Source organism: Schistocerca americana, chromosome 5 (genome assembly GCF_021461395.2).
Source record: "Schistocerca americana isolate TAMUIC-IGC-003095 chromosome 5, iqSchAmer2.1, whole genome shotgun sequence".
Taxonomy (NCBI): domain Eukaryota; kingdom Metazoa; phylum Arthropoda; class Insecta; order Orthoptera; family Acrididae; genus Schistocerca; species Schistocerca americana.
Genome location: NC_060123.1, coordinates 98,773,816 through 98,798,557, shown reverse-complemented (window position 1 = coordinate 98,798,557; position 24,742 = coordinate 98,773,816). Strand labels below are relative to the sequence as shown.

At 40.8% G+C, this 24,742-nt stretch overlaps 1 protein-coding gene across 1 annotated transcript in view; it reads left to right on the top strand.

Annotated features, from left to right (window-relative positions):
- Nucleotides 1-24,742, top strand: part of LOC124616219 (synaptic vesicle glycoprotein 2B-like) — a 277,727-nt gene that overhangs the window by 168,075 nt on the left and 84,910 nt on the right. The window contains exons 6-7 of the mRNA XM_047144521.1: nucleotides 10,648-10,892; nucleotides 24,378-24,556. Coding sequence (XP_047000477.1) covers nucleotides 10,648-10,892; nucleotides 24,378-24,556 — 424 coding nt within the window. The remainder of the gene's footprint in view (nucleotides 1-10,647; nucleotides 10,893-24,377; nucleotides 24,557-24,742) is intronic.

Genomic DNA, 24,742 nt, shown 5'->3' with positions numbered 1-24,742 from the left:
CTTTGAACATGGGCATGCCTCATGGATGGGCAACTGCATCCACCTAGGGGGAAAAAAACGGTTTCCACCAACCGTACTTCCATTCTGCCCTGCCACACAGACAGACATATCAATTCAGTATCAGTTGGAAGAATGGCAGGGCATGTAATGGATGCTGACTATATAGCAAGTGTACCCAAAACTACAGGTATTAATGTCGAAACATCAGAGCTATTTGCTATCTTGGTGAAACTCATACTAGATACCTAACCCCCCCCCCCCTCCCCCTACTATATTGAGATCCTAGGTACACTCTTGCCTTTAAACTGTGTAAGTGGGAACTGTCCCTCAAGTCCTTTTTTCACTCCCACAATACCTCTGACATAATGCCCCTGAACAGATCCTCATTTATCCTCTCCCCTTTCCTTTGTCCTCATCCTTTCCTGATCTGTTGTTTTTCATCCATCAGTTTCTCTTGTCCTTACTGCTCTCATGCTCCATTTCATAATTTTTATGAAGGTTATCGTGACTAATCCTCAGTATGCCCTTGCGACTGAGAGCCATCTGTCTCCTCTTCTTGTGCCACCTAGTTTTTACAAATCCACATACAGGACACTGGTACGACCTATTTTTGAATACTGCTTGAGTGTTTGGGATTGTACCAGGTTGGATTGAAGGAATACATCAAAGCATTTCAGAGCAGAGCTGCAAGATTTGTTACCGGTAAATTGAAACAAAACTTAAGTGTTACAGAGATGCTTTGGGAACTCAACTGGGTATCCCTGGAGTGAAGCAGTGTTCTTTTCAGGAAACACTATTGAGAAAATTTAGAGGCTATAAGTTATGATACTATTTACCTTTGTTAGCTTATACCTCATCAACACTGTAAACAAACCATACACTCATGTATTACCATGTATTTATAAGTCCAAAAGGAAAAGTGTCACGGCAAAGTAAATGAGATTGACTTATCTTTCTATCAGCTTCAGTGTACAATAGAAGTATCATGCTGTCCTCTGTAATGGATGCAGGGTTCTTGAATAAGCTTGCTTGGAGACTGCATTTTTCTCTTAAACCAAGATGTTTATTGATCTATCCATGTTACATAAGCTAGTTTTACACACAATTTGACATCAAAATCAGTGTTTTGAAGAACTTGTTATGCTTCAATGTTACTACATGTCTCTAAAGAGCATCACAGGTGTTGCCACAAAACTAACTGAATTATGGCTGCCACAACTGGCATCATCCAAACAACAATATAGAGCGACAAAATTTCTCAATTTTTGTGGGGCAATCTGTTGGTAAAAATATTGGTAGTTTAATTTCCTGTTTGAGAATAAATTTCAGATTTAATTTAGTGACTGTTTCTTCACATTGTTCATTTAGTTAAAGATTTTAATACAGATAGGTAATAATAAGAGTTTGAACATTTGTAATTACTGATTTTTCATATTTCCTGTTAAAATGTAATTTTGATTTTGTTATGGATTTGTAAAATGTATGTTTTGTCTGATACTAGTAATGGGTGTTAAAAATGACAGTGAATATTGCAGGTTGTTTTGAACTAGATTCTCACATAAGCATGTGGAAACTAATTTTCAAAGTGTTTCTTCGTGTGGTCGAAACTATTGATATGTAAATAAAATTTATAACTACTCAAGATCTAAATAGATTCAAAAGTGTCCTTAGTAACAGCTATATAATTTGGCAATGGAAACAAGTTCAAAACTTTCTGGAATTTGAACACTTTTGTAAACTTTGCAAATTAGGAAAAAGCTTCCATTAGACCCTGTTCTGTTACACAGTTTAATATAAAAACTTACCCAAAATACAACTTAGCTCTTTTCATGAACACACACACACACACACACACACACACACACACACACAGAGCAATGCCAATGGGTACAGTAGCACACAAAATTACAATGAACAACTTCAAATTACCTGCTTATCCACTCTAAAACTAAATTACACAAAAATGAGTTTTATTGTGTGTAACAAGGCAAGGAACATATATTAAAAAGACAGGTTGCACCTCCTAGGAAGAAGAGTGATCATTACAACTGATAAAAATATTATGTCTGTGTAGGTTGAAATTGAGTCTGATTGTGAATTTAAACAATGGAAAACCAGGATGGAATGTAACAGTATTATGAAAAGGATTGTTTGTACTCACTATATACTGGAGATGCTGAGTCTCAGATGGACACAACAAAAAGGCTGTTGGAAAGCAGTCTTTTGACCATCAAGGTCTCTGTCAAAAATAGATAACACACACACACACACACACACACACACACACACACACACACACACACACACACACACATATTCATATTCATGCAAACATAACTCACACACACATGACCGCAGTCTCTGGCAACTGAAGCCAGACTGCGAGCAACAGCACATGGTGGGAGACACAACCTGGTGCTGGGGGTAAGAAGGAGTCCAGGTGGCCAGGTGGAGAGGGGGAGGGATAGCAGGGGAGGTGTGCGGGATAGTAAAGTGCTGTCATTGGGAGTGTATAGGAATGAGGTGGACAGTACGTAGGGCAGCTAGGTGCAGTTGGGGTTGTCTGACAGGGACAGAGGGGGAGGGGGGGGGGAAGAGTAGTGGGAAAGGAGAGAAGTAAAAAGACTGAGGGTGCGTTGGTGGAATAGAGGCCTGTGGCTGGTGGAGCGTTGGAATGGAAACAGGGAGGAACTAGATAGGTAAGGGCAATAAGTGAAGGTTGAGGCTAGTAGATTTGTGGGAACTTAGGATGTATTGCAGGGACAGTTCCCTCCTGTGCAATTTGGAAAAGCTGGAGTTGGTGGGAAGGAGTCAGATGGCACAGGCTGTGAAGCAGTCATTGAAATGAAGAACATCGTGTTGGGTGGCATGCTCAGTAATGGGGTGGTCCAGCTGTTTCTCGGCCACAGTTTGTCAGTGGCTATTCATGCAGACAGACAGCATGTTGGTTGTCATGCCCATGCAGATTGCAACACAGCGGTTGTGGCTTAGCTTGTTTTTGTACAAGGTTGGGGAGGGGGGGGGGGGGGATAATTATGTTCTGTGAAGGTCTCAGTGAAACACTCGGTGTATTGCAAGAGGGACTACTCACCACTACATATGTGATGGCCATGGGTGCTGGGCTGTATGGAAGAGCATCTTGATATGCAATGGACGGGATCTGTTGAAGTGGAGATATTGCTGGTGATTGGTAGGTTTGATATGGATGGAGGTACTGACGTAGCCATCTTTTAGATGGAGGTCAACATTGAAGAAGTTGGTTTGTTGGGTTGAGCAAGACCAGGTGAAGCAAATGGGGAAGAACATGTTGAGGTTCTGGAGGATTGTAGATAGGGTGTTCTCACACTCTATCCAGATCACGAAACCAAGCGAGGTGGCATAGTGGTTAGCACACTGGACTTGCATTTGGGAGGATGATGGTTTGATCCCACATCTGGCCATCCTGATTTAGGTTTTCCAAGATTTCCCTAAATTGCTCCAGGCAAATGCTGGGATGGTTCCTTTGAAAGGGCATGTCCAACTTCCTTCCCCATCATTCTCTAATCCAATGAGACTGATGACCTCGCTTTCTGGTCTCTCCCCCAAACAACCCAACCCAGATCACAAAGATGTCATCAGTGAATCTAAACAAGGTAAGGGGTTCAGGATTCTGGGTGTTTAGGAAGGATTCCTCTAGATGGCCCATGAATAGGTTGGCATAGGATGGTTCTGCACACTTGTGTGTGTGTGTGTGTGTGTGTGTGTGTGTGTGTGTGTGCCCTAGCCTTTTTTAAACCTGGATTTGTATGTTGGTAATGCCTTCCAAGCAGAAGTAAATGTGGATGAGGATATAGTTGGCCAAGGTGACTAGGAAGGAGGTTGTTGGTTTGGAATCCATTGGGCATTGGGAAAGGTAGTGTTCAATAGCAGTTAAGGCCATGGGCATTAGTGATGTAAGTGTAAAGGGAGGTGGCATCAATAGCGATGAGCAGGGCACCTTGTTGTAAAGGAACAGGAAATGTGGATAGTCGGTGGAGGAAATGGTTGGTATCTTTTATGTAGGAGGATAGGTTGTGGGTAATAGGCTGAAGGTCTTGGTCTACAAGAGCAGCGATTCTTTCAATGGTATCATAGTAACCAGCCACAATGGGGCATCCTGGGTTTATGGACTTTAGGGAGCATGTAGAAGGTATGAGTGCTGGGAGTGGTAGGGGTGAGCAGAGAGATGGACTGTGGGGAGAGATTCTGAGATGGGTCTAAGGATTTGAGGAGTGACTGGAGCTCCTGCTGGATTTCGGGAGTGGGATCACTGTGGCATTGTTTGTAGGTCGATGAATCTGACAGCTGGCTGAGTCCTTCTGCCAGGTAGTCCTTGCGGTTCAAAACAACTGTGGTGGAGCCTTTCTCAGCAGGTAGCAATATAAGATCAGGATCAGTTTTTATGGGGTGGGATGTTGAGGGATTTGAAGAATGATGGTGAGGCAAGGTTCAAGATTAAGAAATTCTGGAAAGTTAACTGAGGGTGATTTGGGGGTAGTGGTAAATGGAAATGTCGTGTGGCTAGGGCCTCCCGTCGGGTAGACCGTTCGCCTGGTGCAGGTCTTTCGATTTGACGCCACTTCGGCGACCTGCGTGTCGATGGGGATGAAATGATGATGATTAGGACAACACAACACCCAGTCCCTGAGCGGAGAAAATTTCCGACCCAGCCGGGAATCGAACCCGGGCCCTTTGGATTGACAGTCTGTCACGCTGACCACTCAGCTACCGGGGCGGACGGGGTAGTGGTGAGTGGATACAGTTAGATGGAGGAGTGAACTGAGTCAGGCAGGGTTCAACATTGGTCTTTAGCTGAGTCTGATTGATAGGATTGCTGGCAAAAAAGTGTTTCCACTGTAGGGACCAGGAGAAAAAGAGAATAAGTTCTGCATGATTGAATTTTGGAGTGGGGCAAAAGGTGAGGGCTTTGGAAAGGACTGAAACTTCTATAGGGCTAAGGCTTTTGGAGGAAATACTCATGACTGTATTTGGGGCCTATTTAGGTTCTGGATTCTGTGTGGTGGTGGGAGGGAGTTCTGGAGGGTGGGTTAAATGAAGTAGGTCTGCGAGACAGGGTTTTTCAGTTATCAGGGGTTGTGGGGGAGATTTGGAGGTTGTAGTAGTGGTGGATAGTGGCATTCCAAAGTGGGAGTAGGAAGTGAACAGGGTGGAGGTTTTTTTTAGGTGGTGTTGTACATGCTTGTCTAGTTCCTGGAGTGGAAGAGTTTCAGTGTGTGTTATGGGATCCTGGATAGCCACCCATGGCCATCAAAGCTGTAATAACAAGTTCCCTCTCAAAATATTCCAAAGGTGTCACTAAGACCTTCACAGGCTGTAGTTTCCCTCCCAACCTTCTACAAAAACAGATCTCCCATGCCTCATCTTTCCAGTCACCCCTCACCTCCCAAAGTCCCAGCATCTGGCCACAAAGAAGCATTCCCCTTGTGACTCAGTACCACTCAGGACTACAGCAAATGAATTACATTCTCCACCAGGGTATCAACTTTCTCTCATCATGCCCTGAAATGAGAAATGTCTTACCCACTATCTTTCCCATGCCTCCCAAAGTGGTATTCTATCACCCATCAAACCTTCATAATATCCTCATTCATCCCTACACAACCCTTGCTCCCAACCCCTTGCCCCGTGGCTCATATCCCTCCAATAGACTTAGATGCAAGACCTGTCCTATACATCCTCCCACCAGCACCTACTCCAGTCCAGCCACAAACGTCACCTATCCCACCAACGGCAGGGCTATAAATGAAACAAGTAATATAATCTACAAGCTAAGCTGCAACCAGTCTGCTGTATTCTACGTGGGCATGACAATCAACAAGCTGTCTGTCAGCATGAGTGGCTAGTGACAAACTGTAGCCAAGAAACAGCTGGATCACCCACTTGCTGAGCATGCTGCCCCCCCATGACGTTTTCCATTCCAACGACTGCTTCATAGCCTGTGCCATCTGGGTCCTTCCCACGTACATCAGCTTTTCTCAGCTGTGCACATGGGTACTCTCCCTGCAATATATCATAAGTGCCCATAATCCTCCTGGCCTCAAACTCATGTAGTCATTGTCCTTACACATCTAAGTCCTACCTGTCCCCATTCTAACACTATATTCCATCAACGCCTCCTTGGTCTTTTTACTTCCCTCCTTTTCTGATAGCCCCTCACCCTCTTTATCTAGCTGCCCAACAGTCTCTCCATCTTGTCCCTGTAGGCTCCCAGAAGCAGCACTTTACTACCCTCCACCCCTACCATACTATCCCTCCCTCTCCCCTCCCCGCACTGGCATCCTCCTTACCCCCACCACCTTGTTGCATTTCCCATCATGCACTGTTGATTGCTGTCTGGCTTCAGCTGCCAGAGACTGTGGTCATATGTGTTTGTAAGTTGCATTTGCATGAGAGAGAGAGAGAGAGAGAGAGAGAGAGAGAGAGAGTGAGAGAGAGAGAGAGAGAGAGAGAGAGAGTGTGTGTGTCTTCTATTTTCAACAAAGACCTTGTTGGTCGAAAGTTCATTTTCTGACAATCTTTCTGTTGTGCTTATCTTTGACTCAGTATTTCTACTATTTGGTGAGTAGCAGCTATCCTGTCATTATATTGTTGATTGTGAAATTATCTGGATACAAGTAACCAGCCTACGTGCACTCAAGTTAATCATCAAATGTTTTTACGTCACTTGAATCTCCCATAACAGTTGTAGAATCATTGAAAGGAAGTTAACACTCAGTAGTATGGAAACGCATCAATCAAGCAGTATTAGCCGGAGATGACTTTAACTTACCAGGTATGGAGTGGGATGCCTTTGGATTTATTGCAGGTTGACAGGCAGCCCTTATAGTAGCTCTGAACACATTCTCTTGAGGCAGTTTGACAATCCACAACCGATGCAAATATTTTAGACCTTGTAGCTTGAAAAAAAGTGTGATGTTATTGAAAGTGTCAGTATAGAGACAGGGATTAGTAATTATGATGTCATCATAGTGATGATGGCTACTAGAATTAATAAATTCATCAAGAAGGCAAAGAGTGCTTTTATGTTGGCAAAAAACAGAAAAGCAGCTGTTAAGACCCTACTTAGACAATGAATGGATGTTATTTAGTTCAAATATGATGGGTGTAGAGAAATTATGTGCAGAGTTTAAACTGATGGTAAACTGCTCTCTGCCGAAGTAAGTGTGGAGTAACAAATTCAGAAAATTTTGGGAAAACCCGATGCACAAAGTGTGTAGCAACTTCCACCATCATGTATAAGCGAAAGACCTTGCCAAGAATTGCAGAATATTCTGGCCCTATATAAAATTGCTAAGTGGGTCAAAGGCTTCTATTCAGTCACTCATTGGCCAGCCTGGTGTGGCAGTGGAAGACGACAACAGGAAGGTTAAAGTTTTAAATCTCACATTTAAAAAAAAAAAAACATTCATGCAGGAGGATCATACAGATCTACTGCCATCTGACCATTACACAGATTCCTGTAGGGATCATATACAGTGTGTTCCATTTATCTGATGACCCCAACGGATGGGGTTGTGTTTGCTGGCCACCAGAGCTGCAGGGGCAGTCAAATGGGTCCTGCATCCCCTTGTTAATGCCACATTATGTGCCTTTCCCTGCTGTGTTACTTGAACAGTGAAACAAACATCATCAGTATAACATTGAAGTCTGCAAAGGCAGCAATAGCAAGACCTAATTATTCCATTCTGCAATGGCTGTTTATTTACAATTCATATGTGCATATAGAGTCTACTCCTATTGTCTGGAGATTGTTTGAACAGAAACTTCCATGTGTTTGACTTTTGAGTCATGATGCGGTTCACAAATTAGTGAATAAATTTTATGAAATGGAAAGTGTTCATAACAAGAAGTGTAAATGACAGTGCACCGGGTGCAACTGGCCTTTGTCGACTGCTGTATTCCACTGTTGCTACCACCCCTTGATGAAAGAATGGTACACATCTACTTCATCACTAGAATCCAGATGTTATTCAACTTCAAACCCTCCTCCTTCCTACTGAAATTTCTGGGGTGGTTTTCAATCTCTATGGCCTCTCTGTATAGCCTTTTGTGGAACCTGCTTGTGGCTGCCAGTACTTCAGTCCTTTAAAAATGAATGTGATGGTCTCCTGGCTCAAAGCATGTTCCACAACAGCTGATCAGTCAATCTCTACCACTTCTGCTGTTGTCCTTGTGTTCTTCTAGTTGATTTTTGACCATTCTTTCTGTACTACCAACATACATCTCCCCACAACCACACAGAATCCTATCAATTCCCGGTTATTCCAGTGGTCAACGAGTACCCTTGTCCAAGAGGGTAGTTTAGGCCACACAGTTTACTGAAAACCCACTTACACACACCATTTTCTACACCAGGATTTGAACCACAACTTGCAACAGAAGTGAGGCATCACAAAAACATTGACAGATAGAGCAAGGAACATCTGCGAACCAAAACTGCTTGATGCAGAACTAAAACACCTCACCAATGCATTGCTCAACTATGGGTATTTGTTCACTGAGGTAAAAAAGAGCATTAGTACCACCACAGATATCATGATGAAACACAAGCACCCGTGAAATCAGAAGTTTTCCTGCCTGTCATCAAGGACTTCACCAACCATCTAGGAAAATTTAAAAGAAATGGAAAATCATAGCAATCTACAAACCCCCTTGGATGATAGAAGGTCACCTAAAGTTGGCTGAGGATGCTCTCCAGCCAATGAAAAAAGTAGGAATTTATAGGTTTCTGTGTAGTTGTGAGAAGATGTACATTGATAGTACAAAAAGAGTGGTCAAAGAATGACTAGAATAGCACAATGGCAATTACGGAAGGGGGGAGACTGACAGACCAGCTGTTGTGGACATACTTTGCAAATCAGGAGACCACCACATTCATTTTGGTAGGACTCAAGTACTGACAACCACAAATTGATACCATGGAAGACTATGCATAGAGGCCATAGAGATTGTAAAACATCCCAGAAATTTCAACAGGAAGGAGGAGGGTGTGACACTGAATGACATCTAGATTCCAGTGCTGAAGATGATGTTTACCAGTCTTCTGCCATGGAGTGATAGCAACAGTGGGTGACAGCAGTCAACAACAGCTAGTTGCACTCTGGTATTCAAAACGTGATGTCACACCACTTGCAGAAACATGGGTAAATGGAACTTTGCTGCAGTCATTAGCAAGCCAGGGTGTGGATCAGACACTCAAAGAAGCTATGGCCCCCTTGAAAATGTCCTCCATGGATGGGGATGAAACATTGGGTTTAAATGTGAAATCCATTTGACCACAGCATAATAGCCCAGAACATTTTAGTAATTGTGAGTCGTGCAACCTAAGCACAAGTTAGGTTTTGTAAATGGGTTTTCAAACAAGTTCATGATGGTGAAATGAATCATTACCTCATTTTCACATAAGGCTTGGTTCCATTTACATAGGTAAGTTAATCTCCAAAACTGGTTACATGAGAGGATCAGTAGACTTAGTCTGCTTCATGATGAACCCTTCCATGATCAGAAAAATAGGAGTATGATGTGCAGCTAGAGGTGACAGAATAATAGGCCCAGTTTCTTTTTAATGACACAACTAACAGTGAAAGATATGTGCAATACATTTTGCAACCATTTTTCAATGAATTGAGTGAAAAAGAATAGAGCTTTGTTTCACAAAATTTTGGATGTGCAGCCACATAAATTTTAAATTTATGCAGCTGCACACCCTAAATTTTGTGGAACAATCGTTGTGCTGTGAAAATATGAAGATGCACAAGAGGGCTTTTTGTTTTTTCAAAAGAATGTGGCAACAGCTCAATGGTCAATGTTTCTTTGCACATATTTCATTATTTGTTCCATAACATGTAGGTGTATTTGTGAATCTCAAGTGATGTTTTTCTGGGTGGTGAGTTTTTCAAGAATGTATTTTGTTGTAATATATTGAAGCTGTCATACATCTGGAAATATAAGTTAAGTTGCTGAGCACTTTGACAATTTTGTGACTTTAATTGTTCTGGTTACATATTCTTAAAGAACTAATTTTAGGGAAATGTGCCTCATATTATTGTCTTATCATTCCATTTGTGTATGGGGTGTGAGAAGAAAGAAGAATGATTGCTTACAAGCCCTTGGGCAAATTCTCTATTTTTTTTTTAAAAATGCGTTTAAGTAATTGACACTATCTGATGAAATTGGCTCTTAAGAAAGAGCCTGTCAGTCCCCCAACATCTACATCTACATGGATACTCTGCAAATCACACTTAAGTGCCTGGCAGATGTACTGATATTTATAATGGTTTCTGATGTTTACACTTAAACCATTTTTTGTGTCTGCAGTGTAAGTTTTCAGTATGCTTAAATCATTCAGTCTCAGTAATAGGCATCTTCAGTGCTACGTAAGATTAAAAATTAGATGAGTCTGAAGAGTGATATTTTTCCATGTTTGTTTATAAATATTGTTTCAATTTTATTATATTTTTCAGTAAGTGGTATTTTTCTGAATATTGTAATACTTGACATAGCTCATACTCTTATGAGAATCCAATATCTTTTTCTGTTCAAGTGAGCATATTCTGCCACCATTTTAATGTATATTTGCACAATTAAAAATATATTTTTTTCTTGCAGTTGTTGCTTGGTTCATAATTCCAATGTCCTGGTCAGTAACAATTTTTGGTGACTACATCATGTATAATTCCTGGAGATTGTTTGTTACGGTGGGCTCCTTCGCAAGTTTTTTAGCATCATTTCTCATTTATTTGTGCCCTGAATCTCCAAAGTTCTTAATGACAAAAGGTTCCATGGATGAAGCAATGCAAGCTTTCAGAACCATGTACAGGTTCAACACAGGAAAGAAACCAGAAACATATCCAGTATGTATGCACTACTTACTGTTTGAAAAGTGATCCAATAATTCAGTAATACAAAATTACCTATGTGAATATACTTCCTAGTATTGTTATGACTACACTTTATGTTGAAAAGAACAATAAATGCTATGATACATAGTAATGAGAAGATAGCTTAAATGTGTTTTGAATAAATGATGCAAACCACACATACTTACAGTGGCCTCATATAAACACAATAACAAAATGAAGAAAGAGATTCTTCAAGTGATTCTTTCATTCATATTTAATATCTTAAGACAGATGCTGTACGTTTGGCATTAAATTTACATAAAAATAATAGTCCAAGTGAAAAACTAAGTATTTATATTTTAGTATCAAACACATTACTTGCTGTGAAACACAGGTAGATAACACTTTTCAAAGCACTCTGAAAAATTGATAAGCATATTATTGTACAAATGGAGAATATAACATCAATGCAATTACAACAAATCATTTACATTTGTTTAATTGTTGTGTGTGATTTAGATGTGAAATGGTATACATCCTCATCACAAAAACACTGAGACTTCTCACATTAATAATGAACTATTTGTCATGGGGTATTTATATATGTCTGTGCCATGTTATAACCTTGATCAGTTCCTATGTGTGACCATTTTCAAAGTTTCATCAAAAAAGTTAACTTGGTGACAGTGAACAAGAGCAGTTTACTATAGACATGCTTTTGTCCCTGGCCATAAGAGAGGAAATCATGTAGTTCCTGCATGACCTCATGGAAAATGCCAGACAGAAATGTTTTGAGCAGAGGAAAGAATGAAGGCAGTTGTGTAGGACACAAATGGGTCTGAAGTATATTTGGTAAATACACTGACTGGCAACATCATTCTTCATATTCTGGAGTCATTCTGCACATACATTGTCTACCTGTGGGGAGAAAACATCTGTGGTAAGTTGTACATGCACCGATTTGATAGTTTTTGATGAAACTTTTTGCAGTGCAAAGACACAGTTTAGTGTCCAAAAACAGTTCTGTGCTAACATGCTATAACAAATTATTCCATAGTAATGTAAGCAGTTTAGTTTCTTTTGTGACAAGTGACCATTGTGACTGTTTGAAATACAGTGTGTTCAAAAGTTTTATTTTACTTTAAATGCAAAACAATAAACAAGGCCAAATTAGCCATAGAATAACCGTAACAACAAGAATTAGTATAGATTGCTACTCACCACTCACCACATAGAGGGGAGCAGCAGAAGTTAGCAATTAAAAGTAGACTCTAGGATATTAATAATCTATCTGACATAGTCCATCATGAGAAGAAGAACTTGCACACACACACACACACACACACACACACACACACACACACACACACAGGGTGAAGTAAAATTTGCACAGTCGGTCTTCGAAGTGTGACTCCTCACATGCCAGCGATAAAAAAATATCTTTCACAAAATTTCATCTGGCGAGTACATCTGGCAAAAAAAGGATGTTAAAGAGTGGCAATCTAGCAACACTGTAACACATGTATAGTAACTATCTCTGTCAGCACATGTTAGTTGTTTTGTACAGTTGGTGCAGTGGGTAGAGTTTTGGGTTAGCATGCAGGAGGTCGATGGTTCGATCCTGAGTTGAGGCATATGTTTTTTATTTGGTAAATGTAGTCCAGGTGGTACAGTATCTGGCATCTTAATCATCAACAGTGATTGCAGCTTGTCCTCTAGAAAACATTTGCACTTAGGTACTATGATTATAGACATGGAAGATTGGTCAGCTTTGAAAAAAGCCCTTTCCACATCGTGGGCATGAATTTCTTTGCACCACTTCATCTACTAGATGCAGAACCTGTTTTCCTTGTACCCTACTCCAATGGTCCCATAGATAAGTACCAACTATTATTCTTGTCTTGCTCAAATCCACTACATTTTGTTAGGGCCTTACTTTATCAGTGGGGCAAGCAATGTGCTTTGTGAATAATGTCCAGACTTGGTTACTATTGTATGTGTTATCACTGTGGTCCCCTAATTATGTCTTTCAACATTAAGTCTGCTAACCACATGCTGTTTAGTACATATCTCAATCCATTATTAATATTATTATTATTATTATTATTATTATTATTCTATCTATGGGATGGTGGAAACATCATGTCTACTACCATTAGGGAAATAGTGTAATTTGAGACCAAACATTTCACAATTAACTGCTTCAGGATGAATTGTGCACAACAATAACTGTCAGAGGACTGACGGCGTGTTTATACTGTATGCGCTGTTCACCAGATAGGGACTAGTTGTGAGCAGAATAATGTGCCCATGACAGACTCCAATGTACGTGCATATACGTATTGAATTTTCTCATTGTAAACCTCTAAACCAGTGTGGCAGAAGTATGGCATACACAAATGACGAATAAAACAATGGAAAATCCAGGATGGAATGTAACAATATTAGGAGAAGGAAAGTCGCTACTCGGCATGTAGCAGAGCCGCTGAGTTGCAGATAGGCACAACAAGAAGACTTCCACAATTAAAACTCTCAACCATTGGTCTTCGACAGCAATGGTTACACACACACACACACACACACACACACACACACACAGGCGCACACACACACAGACACGCACACGCAAACACAATTCACACACATGACTGCAGTCTCAGGCCACTGAAACCACTCTGCAAGCAGCAGCACCAGTGCATGATGGGAGTGGGGACTGGATGGGGGCAAGCAGCAGGCTGGGGAAGGTAGGGGGAGGCATAGTATGGGTGGGGGTGGCAGACAGTGAAGTGCTGCAGTTTAACAGAGGGCAAGAAAGAGGTGGGGAGAGGGTGGGGGGGGGGGGGAGTAGCAAAAAAGGAGAGACATAAAAAGACTGGGTGTGGTGGTGGAATGACGTCCTGGAATTCTAAACAATTCCTGGGTTTTTCGCAGTATTCTCATGGATGAAAAAATTCCCAGGTTTTTCCCAGATCTCCCGTTGTCCCAGGTCATATACACCCTGCGCATTCTATGTCGGCATGACAACCAAACAAGCTGTCTGTCCACACGAGTGGCCACAGACAAACTGTGACTAAGAAACAAGTAGACCACCCTGTTGCTGAACACGCTGCCAAACATTATATCCTTCATTTCAATGACTGCTTCACAGCCTGTGCCATATGGATCCTTCCCACCAACACCAGATTTTCTGAATTGTGCAGGTGGGAACTTTCACTGCAATACATACTACACTCCCGTAACCCTCCTGGCCTCAACCTTCATTAGTCACTGTGCTCACCCGTCCAGCCACTTCCCTGTTCCCATTCCAGCGCTACACAGCCATCATTCCACCACCACACCAAGTCTTTTTATTTCTCTCCTTTTCCACAACCCCCCCCCCCCCCCCCCCCTTGCCACCGCTCCCTTGCCCTCTGTCTAACCTGCAGCACTTCACTGTCTGCCACCCCCACCATACTATTCCTCCCCCTCCTCACCCTAGCCTTCTCCTTACCCACACCCAGTTGCCACTCGCATCATGCAGTGATGCTGCTGCTCACAGTGTGGTTTCAGTGGCCTGAGAACGCAGTAATGTGTGTGAGTTGTGTTTGCATGAGTTGCATGAGTGTGTGTGTGTGTGTGTGTGTGTGTGTGTGTGTGTGTGTGTGTGTGTGTGTGTGATATGTGTGTCTATCGTTGACCAAGGCCAATGGCCAAAAGCTTTAATTGTGTGAGTCTTTTTGTTGTGCCTATCTGCAAGTCAGCATCTCCACTAAATGGTTCTCATAATATTGTTACAAACGATGAAAATGTGGATATGCTTCTGGTCCTTGGTGCACCTGATAACAGGGCTGGTGTTGCCACTTGTGAATATGTTGCTAGATATCCTCATCAACGCCATCCAGATAAAAATGTGTTTCGTAATCTGGAGCTGTGCCTTTGGGAATCAGGTTCTCTCCTTCCATCATCTTATGGCAGAGGTCATCCATAGACTCAGGTATTCCATCTACTGAGTAAGATATTCTTGAGGTCATACATGAAGAACCTCAAAAAGTACACGTGGCATAACAAGGCAGCTGCGTGTCTCGCAATGCATGGTCGTTAATGTGCTGCAAAAGCATGGGCTGCACCCCTATCATTATGCTTTCATGCAACAGCAGCATCCTGCAGATCGCCATCACCAGATGCAATTCTGTGAATGGTTCCAACAACAACAGGAAGCCAATGATGACTTTGTGAACACCGTAATATGGTCGAATGAAGCAGCATTCATTCATAAGGGTGTCTTCAATATGCACAATGCCCACCACTGGTGTGAGTTTAACCCGCATGTCACTCGCGACTGTGGATATTAAGTTCGCTTTGGTATCAACGTATGGGTTCAGAATATTGGGTGACAGGTGTTTGGGACCCTCCATGTTGCTTGCCCAGTTGACTGCACAAAGGTATCATGCAGTCCTTTCAGACTATCTGCCTGATGCGCTGGAAGATATTTCAATACATGCTCAGTAGAGGATATGATTCCAACATGATGGTGCACCTCCACACTCTGGAATTAATGTGCGACAGTATTTGGATAGAACATTTCCAGGGAAATGGCTCGGATGTGGAGGTCCAGCTGTATGGCCACCTTATTCACCTGACCTAAATCCCCCGGATTTCTTCTTGTGGGGACACCTGAAGGAGCACTTGTACTCTACTCCGCCGATGAGTGTGGAAGAATGGATAGCTCCTGTTCCTGCCACTCTCATTACTGTGGATGCAGATTTGCTGCAAAGGATCCAGAGCTGTATGATCTGGCAGGTTGCACAATGTTTGGACATTGCACGGAGGTCGCTTTGAGAATCTGTTGTACTGAGGACAATGTATTCTGTTGTGAAGGTCATGCAGCCATTGCATGGAGGATATTATTGTCGATGGTTGCTAATGTGCAACATCTGAGCATGTAGTATGAGTGACAAGTAGATGATGTTTATTGTACTGTGCTATCACCTTTAGCATCTCGAAATTGATAATGATTTTGTAGTTATTCTGTCGTATGACATGTCATTTGTTTCAACTGTCTGTTTCTTATTTGTCTAACCATGAGTTTTTATGTGCAGCATTACAAAATGTTGTAAATTTAGGATACATGTGACCCAAAAAACAGTGTATATTACGGTATGAAATGTCAGAATGAAATTAGCAAATGAAAAGACTGTACCCCAAATCAGGATCGAACCCTCGACCCCATGCATGCTAACCCAAAACTCTATCCACTGCACCAACTGTACAGCATGACTAGTATGTGCTGACAGAGGTAGTTACCATACATATGGTTGCAGTGTTGCCAGACTGCCAATCTTTAACATCTTTTTTCTGCTGGATGTACTCGCCGGACGACATTTTTGTGAGAGACGTGTTTTTAATGCTGTCATGTGAGGAGTCATGCTGTGAAGCCCAATGCATAAATTTTGCTTCGCCCTGTATATATACATAACAAAGAAAACAATCAATTTTTGAGATAATAATTTGATTGGATAGATAAAAAATCTACTCACTCCGATTAATGAGGGAATTAGTATATTTCATCAAAATATACAAGGTATTAGAGATAAAGTTAGTGAACTGCTTATAGATGTTGACTCTGAAATTATTGGTATATCTGAACACTTCTTAAATAAGGAGATAATTCAGAGGCTTCCTTTACCAGGATACAGGTTGGCTGGCAGCTTTTCTAGGAGCTCTTTGCGGTGTGGGGGAGTAGCCATGTATGTGAAAAACGGTATCCCATTTGAGCCAATTGATGTTTCAAAGTACTGCACTGAAAAGGTGTTTGAATGTTGTGCAGGTGTGGTTAAATTTAGTGGAGCTAAACTTCTTACTGTTGTTATTTATAGATCCCCAGACTCCAATTTCACAACATTTTTGCTAAAGCTAGAGGAGGTTCTTGGTTCACTTTATAGGAAATACAAAAAGTTAGTTATATGTGGTGACTTCAATATTAATTGTATAAGTGATTGTGCAAGGAAAAGGATGCTGGTAGACCTCCTTAATTCATATAATCTTATGCAAACCGTATTCTTTCTAACGAGAGTGCAAGGGAACAGTAGAACAACCATAGACAATATTTTTGTTCATTCGTCATTATTAGAAGGGCATTCTGTTAGCAAAAAGGTGAATGGCCTTTCAGATCATGATGCACAAATTTTAAGTCTAAAAGATTTTTGTGCTGCAACACATGTTAAATATAGTTACCAACTTTTTAGGAAAGCTGATCCAGTTGCTGTACAGACTTTTGTAAACCTTATCAAGGAACAAGAGTGGCAAGATGTTTATAGTGCTGATACAGTAGACGATAAATATAATGCTTTCCTCAAGACTTTTCTCGTGCTCTTTGAAAGTTGCTTTCCGTTAGAACATTCAAAACAGGGTACTAGCACAAACAGGCAGCCTGGGTGGCTGACTAAAGGGATAAGAATATCTTGTAGAACAAAGTGGCAATTATATCAAAACGTTAGAAACAGTCAAAATCTAAATGCAGCAGCCCATTACAAACAGTATTGTAAGGTGCTTAAAAAAGTTATTAGGAAGGCAAAAAGTATGTGGTATGCAGATAGAATAGCTAAGTCTCAGGATAAAATTAAAACCATATGGTCAGTCGTAAAGGAAGTGGCTGGTCTGCAGAGGCAGGTCGAGAATATAGAATCAGTGCGTAGTGGGGATGTCCGTGTCACTGATAAGTCGCAAATATGTACAGTACTTAATAATCACTTTCTGAATATAGCAGGTGAACTAAATAGAAACCTAGTCCCAACAGGGGATCATATAGCGCTCTTAGAAAAAAGTGTTCCGAGACTGTTACCTGAAATGCTCCTCCATGATACTGACAAGAGGGAGATTGAGTTAATAATTAAGTCACTAAAGACCAAGAACTCTCATGGATATGACGGGGTATCTAGCAGAATACTGAAGTATTGTTCCACGTATGTTAGTTCAGTACTTAGCCATATCTGTAACTTTTCCTTTAGGAGTGGTCGGTTTCCTGACCGATTAAAGTACTCGGTAGTGAAGCCACTTTATAAAAAGGGAGACAGGGATAATGTTGACAATTATAGACCTATTTCTATGCCATCGGTGTTTGCTAAAGTTATCGAGAGGGTTGTATATACAAGGTTACTGCAGCATTTAAATTCACATAATTTGCTGTCAAATGTACAGTTTGGTTTTAGAAATGGCTTAACAACTGAAAATGCTATAGTCTCTTTTCTCTGTGAGGTTTTGGACGGATTAAATAAAAGGTTGCGAACGTTAGGCGTTTTCTTTGATTTAACGAAGGCTTTTGACTGTGTTGACCACAAAATATTCCTGCAGAAGTTGGAACATTATGGAGTAAGGGGAGTAGCTTACAATTGGTTCGCCTCCTACTTTAAGAACTGAAAGCAGAAGGTAATCCTCCGCAATATTGAGAGTGGTAATGATGTTCAGTCCCAATGGGGCACTGTTAAATGGGGCGTTCCCCAAGGGTCGGTGCTGGGGCCACTGCTGTTTCTTATTTATGTAAATGATATGCCTTCTAGTATTACAGGTGATTCAAAAATATTTCTGTTTGCTGATGACACCACCTTGGTAGTGAAGGATCTTGTGTGTAATATTGAAACATTATCAAATAAAGTAGTTCATGATATAAGTTTGTGGCTTGTGGAAAATAATTTGATGCTAAATCACAGTAAGACTCAGTTTTTACAGTTTCTAACCCACAATTCAACAAGAACTGACATTTTAATCAGACAGAATGGGCATGTTATAAGCGAGACGGATCAGTTCAAGTTCCTAGGCATACGGATAGATAGTAAGCTGTTGTGGAAAGCCCATGTTCAGGATCTTGTTCAGAAACTAAATGCCGCTTTATTGACCATTAGAACAATATCTGAAATAAGTGACATTTCAACACGAAAAGTAGTATACTTCGCATATTTTCATACGCTTATGTCATATGGTATTATTTTTTGGGGTAATTCTTCTGATTGAAAAAGGGTATTTTTGGCTCAAAAACGGGCTGTTCGAGCTATGTATGGTGTAAGTTCGAAAACCTCTTGTCGACCCCTATTCAATAGTCTGGGAATTTTGACATTGCCCTCACAGTATGTATTTTCTTTAATGTCGTTTGTTGTTAGCAATATTAGCTTATTCCCAAGAGTTAGCAGCTTTCACTCAGTTAATACTAGGCAGAAATCAAATCTGCATGTGGAATGCACTTCCTTGACTCTTGTGCAGAAAGGAGTGCAGTATTCTGCTGCATCCATTTTCAATAAGCTACCACAAGAACTCAAAAATCTTAGCAGTAGCCCAAACACTTTCAAGTCTAAACTGAAGAGTTTCCTCATGGCTCACTCCTTCTATTCTGTCGAGGAGCTCCTGGAAGAGCTAAAAAATTAAGCAAATTCCAGTGTTACATTCTTGATTTTCTTTATTTAAACTAACGACTTGTCGCCTGAATATGTTTCTTATATTTCATTTTATCTGTTTCTACAATCGTGTTATAATTTCATGTATTGACTCGTTCCATGACCATGGAGACTTCTCCTAAATGTGGTCCCACGGGTGGGGGGGGAAGGACGGCAGAACACACACACACAAATGAAGGTTGTAATTAGGCAAGCTTTTGGAGTGAGTGGGTCCTTCTTCAGGCAGAAGGGTTGAAGGGGAAGCAAGAGGGGTGAAGGAAAAGGACTGGAGAGGTCTAGGAAAATGGGTAAATTTTGGGAAAGTCACCCAGAACTGCAGGCCAGGGGAGACTTTCTGTACAGGATGAGAAGGAAAGATTTCTTCCCTTCTCATCCCAAGAAGCAACGCACTGAGGACGCAGATGATGACTTTAAATCAACTGCGTTCCTTCCATACACCGGAAATGTGTCATCGAAAATAGGCCGATTACTGAAGAAAAATAAAATCAAGGTTATCTTCCGTCCACCAGCAAAGAACCGGGCCCTGGTTGGATCCGTTAAAGACGATTTACAACTGAAGAAGGCAGGCGTCTACAAAATTCCCTGTGAATGTGGCGCTGCATATATTGGCCAGACGACAAGAACTGTCCATGAACGATGTATAGAACATGAAAGATACACCCGTCTGCGGCAACCGTCTAAATCGGCAGTAGCAGAGCACTGTATTTCTTTGGGACATTCAATGGAATACAATGTAACAAAAATTTTATCCCCGGTTTCCAGTTTTTGGGGTTCCGTAATCAAGGAATCAGTGGAAATACGTCTTGCCAATAATCTTATAAATCGTGACAACGGCTTTCAGCTGGATAAAAATTGGAATCCTGTTATTAAAATTATACAATCACAGCGGAATTGACAGTGTCATTCGATACTCAATGACTAGATGAACCTTTATTTCCACCACCGAGGGCAGCACGTACAACTCGGCTATGCTGCGCATGTCAACACCTGACGCATGCGCTGTAGGATGCCAGTACATTTCACATGCGCGAGATTCGGCATAAATACTGCGACTGCACCTGGGCTCTTCAGTAGTTGTGTACTCACCTGATGATGGCCGGACGTCTCTGGGCCGAAATATCGTGGCAGAATGTCGACGGGATCCGGCTGCATACCCGGAAATTATTAGAAGAAGAAATACGCCGGGAAAATTTCAGAAGTCACAAGATTTGTTTGGTCTTTGAGAACCTTTCCTGACCCATTGTGAAGATCGAATCTTGGTCTCAACTTCATAACTGCACACCCAAGTCTCATCACCAGTTATAATTGTCTTAAGGAACATCTTTTTCTCATTTGCACAATCCAAAAACTCTTCACAGACTGTGAAGTGAAGGTCTTTCTCGGTTTTGACTCGTGGGTCAATCCATACCAAGTGGTCCAAGAAAAAAATTATTGGTTGCTTGACCATCTCAGAAAAATTTTATATTTGCTGGATGAATTCCTCAATGTTTAGTAGCCACAAAAATATTTTTTAAAAAAATTTATTGTTAATTATTTTGAAATGTTCCAGACTGCATGCATTTCTTCGTATGTGCAAGAATCTACATTTTTTACAATTATTCAGTAGTGGATTGTTCTAAGCCTTTCAGATAAAATGCATTTGGTTCAACACACTCTGGGCTACAAATTAACATCATTATCACTTAGCTGAATGTATTCTTTAATATATTTTTAATAGTTCAAAGTTATCAGCCACAAATTAAAAAAACTCAATTTTTTAACAGTAGTTTTCCAAAGACAGATTAATTTCTCAGATTTAATATTTTTTCTGCTATTATACTGTATAGTATAGTTATTTTTTATAGAGTATCAATAGTGAGAAGCTTACACTTAAAGAATAAACTATTTTAAAGATGGATTTTTTTAAAAAAATTTCCATATTGTGGCCTGCAATATCTTTGTTGGGGGACCAGATAAAAATTTTACTGTTAATAGACCTTTGTGATATCAAACTTCAGTATAAATTTCAACTTTGAGATTCAATTGGAAGTTACGGAAAAAAATTACTAACACAAGTCAAAAATATGTTTTTTAACATCTGCAATATCTATGCTTATGGAATAAAATATATCAGTTACAGTACATAATTTAATCATATCTATGATTACTTACCTTTTTATTGAAAATAAGCCTGCTAATTACATTATATTTTTCTTTATTATTTGTTTTTAGTACATCGCTCATTGAACATTTGAGAAGTTTGTTCACTCAGTTTGGTTGTTACATTATAATTTCGCCCAGTCACAGTTGTAAAATTCTATGGGAGACAGCTTCCTTAGTACATTTTTAAGTGGCATCCAAACTTGATCCTTCTCAATTTTTTTTAAAAAATATGTCCTTGGTCCTGGAGGGTGATAAAATACAACATGTACATCTTGGTTTTGACAGTCAATATTATCAACTTCGCCAATCCACCACTGTTCATCGTAAACACAAGCAACTATGTCTTCATTTTGAAGAACCAATTGTACAAGTTTTCCACACTGATGAAGTGCAAAATTTAATGCAGACATGCTGCTCCTCTAACCCTGCCATCTCAAAATTCGCAAACTGCAATGCAACATTCTACTCAATACAGCACTGAACAATAACTAAGCTGCTAGGTGCAATGTTAGGAAGGCTGAGCTGGGCAGGGAAAGGGGGGGGGGGGGGGGGGTCAGAGAAAGGGGGGGGGGTCAGAGAAAGGGTAAGGGCTATGCACATGGGCTGGAGGACATAAATGTATGGAGCTGAAGGTGATTGGGGGAGGGGATAGAGGGACATAGGGGACAAGGGACTAGTGAACATTAGAGTCAAGATTACTGGAACAAAGGGTATGTTTCTACCTGAGCAATTCAAAAAAGCTGTTGGTGGTGGGAAGAATTCAGAGGGCGTGGACTGTGAAGCCATTATTGAAGTCAAGCACACCATGCTGTGCAGCGTACCTGATAACTGGGCAGTCCAACAGTCTGTTGGCCACAGTTTGGCAGTAATCAAGACAGTTTATTAGTTGTCAAGCCCACATAGAATGCCACACAGTGCTTGCATTTGTTAGACTTTGTAGATACATGGCTACTTTTCTATGTGACCCTTCCTTTGATGGTGTAGGAAACGCTTGTGGCTGAACTGAGGTAAGTGGTAGTGGGAGGATTTATGAGACAGGTCTCGAAGCTAGGTCTTTTCAATGAATATGAGTTAAGAGCCAAGGGGTTGGAAGCAGGAGTGGAACAGGGATGGACAGGGGTATTCTGTAGTTCAGGTGTGTGGTGGAATACCACTGAGGAATCGGTGGAGAGGATAGAAAGAAGGATATTTTCCGTTTCAGAGCATGGTGAGAGGTAGCTGAAACCCTTTTGGAGAATGTGATTCAGTTGCTCCAGTCCTGGGTGTACTGAGTCATGGGTGAGAGGGGGGCTGATAAGTGGGTATGTGAGGGTTGACAGGTGACTGAGGAGACAAGACATGGGAGATCTGTTTTATAGATAAGATGGGGAGGTAATTTAGGTCCGGGAAGGCCTCAGTGAGACCCTTCACCTATTTGGAGAAGTACTGCTCATCACTGTAGATGTGATGAACATGGATGGCTAGGCTGTATAGAAAGAACTTCTTAGTGTGGGGTGGGTGTCAACTGCCAAAATTGAGCTGTTATTGGTGGTTGGTAGGTTTGGTGTAGATGAGATATTGATAGAGCCATCCTTAAGGTGGAGGTCAATCTCAAGAAAGGAGGCATGTTGGGCTGAGGGGGACCAGATGATATGAGTGGGGAAGAAGATGTTGAGGCTTTTGAAGAATATGGATAGGATGTTCTCACCCTTGGTACATATCTTGAAGGTGTCATCAGTGAATCTAAACCAGGTGAGGGATTTGGGATTCAGGGTGGCTAGGAAGGATTCCTCTGGATGACCTGTGAGTAGGATGGCATAGAATGATGCCATATGTGTAAACATTACTGCACTGTGTATTTGTTTGTAGTTGATGCTCTGAAGGAAAAGTAAATGTGGGTGAGGTTCTGGTTGCTCATGGTGACAAGGGAGGAGGTTGTAGGTTTGGAGTGAGTCAGGCATTGGGAAAGTTAGTTTTCAGTGGAAGCCCAGATATAGGCAATGGCGGTGTTGATGAGGAGGGAGCTGGGATCATGAAGGTCAAATGGGAGCCAGATGATAAAGGGAGAGTCAGTAGAGGACATTATTTGTGTCTTTTATGTTCAAAAGGTCCAAAAGAACAGACACTTTTTTGATCCAGCAGCCACTATGAATTAATATGCAAAAGAAATACAAACATTGGCTGTGAATGGGCATTGATTTAAGTCAAAGAGGACAGTTGAAAATTTGTGCTGGATTAGGATTTGAACCCAGGCCTCCTGTATTCACTAAAAAGATATCACTTCCCTTAGGATTTATCAAAATGTTTTACTTCTTACTGTAGATTATTGCAGGTGTGAGCATAGAACATGTAATTAACATACCTATAAAGTGAAAACATAAGGGCTTAAAACAGGTTTGAGATCTCATAGCTCTTTCATCTTCTGTGCTTCATATACTTTCTAGGGTTGTCTTGCAGTTTATTGCAAACTGCATTTTTGTCATTTTTTTCTTTAGCTTACATTGCTAAACCATTCATTTCATTTCATTTCATTTTCTTCATTTTAAATCCTAAGCAAAGAATCTCTCTGTGTGCAATAACAGTGCTGGATATGTAAGTTAAATAAAGCTGAGTGTTCTAATACAAGATTTTATCATCTTTTTTCTTAATATTCCATTGCAGAAGTCTATTAATAGTTAAATCATTTAAAAACTATACTTGTGACATCATTTGTAACAAACAGTACTTTCTGTGTCTACCTACCTAAAGGCCTTCTTCTGAATTAGACAACATACACACACAAACATGTTCAGGCAAACGCAATTCACAGACACTTGACCACTATATCTGGCTGCTTTGACTTTTGGCAATATGCCTTGAAATGCAGTTTCCTTGCTGACTCTATTTTAGTTTTTTGTATGGGTACCCTATTGCACATAAGTATAACTTTCTAGTTTCAAAAATTATGTTTCAGGTTAAACAGCTGAAAGAAGAAGCGAAAACAGAAACTGAATTGTCATCTAGTGTTGACAGCAGGAAAACAAACTGCTCATTAGTAAAAGTTGCCATGCATGAATCAAAGAGACTACTGCTGAAACCATTTCGAAGCAGGGCAGTGATGATTATGATAATCCAGTTCTCCACATTGCTTTGGTAAGTTAGAAACAGTCTTTTAGACAGATTAAGTAAACTGACTTCAGTCTGAATCTGCACAGTCATGTTAGAATTAATATCTTCAGGAATATTTTATGTTTGCTAAGTACATTCATTTTGGTGATATTTCCAATAAGCTGTATGTCTGCAAAGCATTACCTCTATGCTAAAGTGAAATGTCAAATG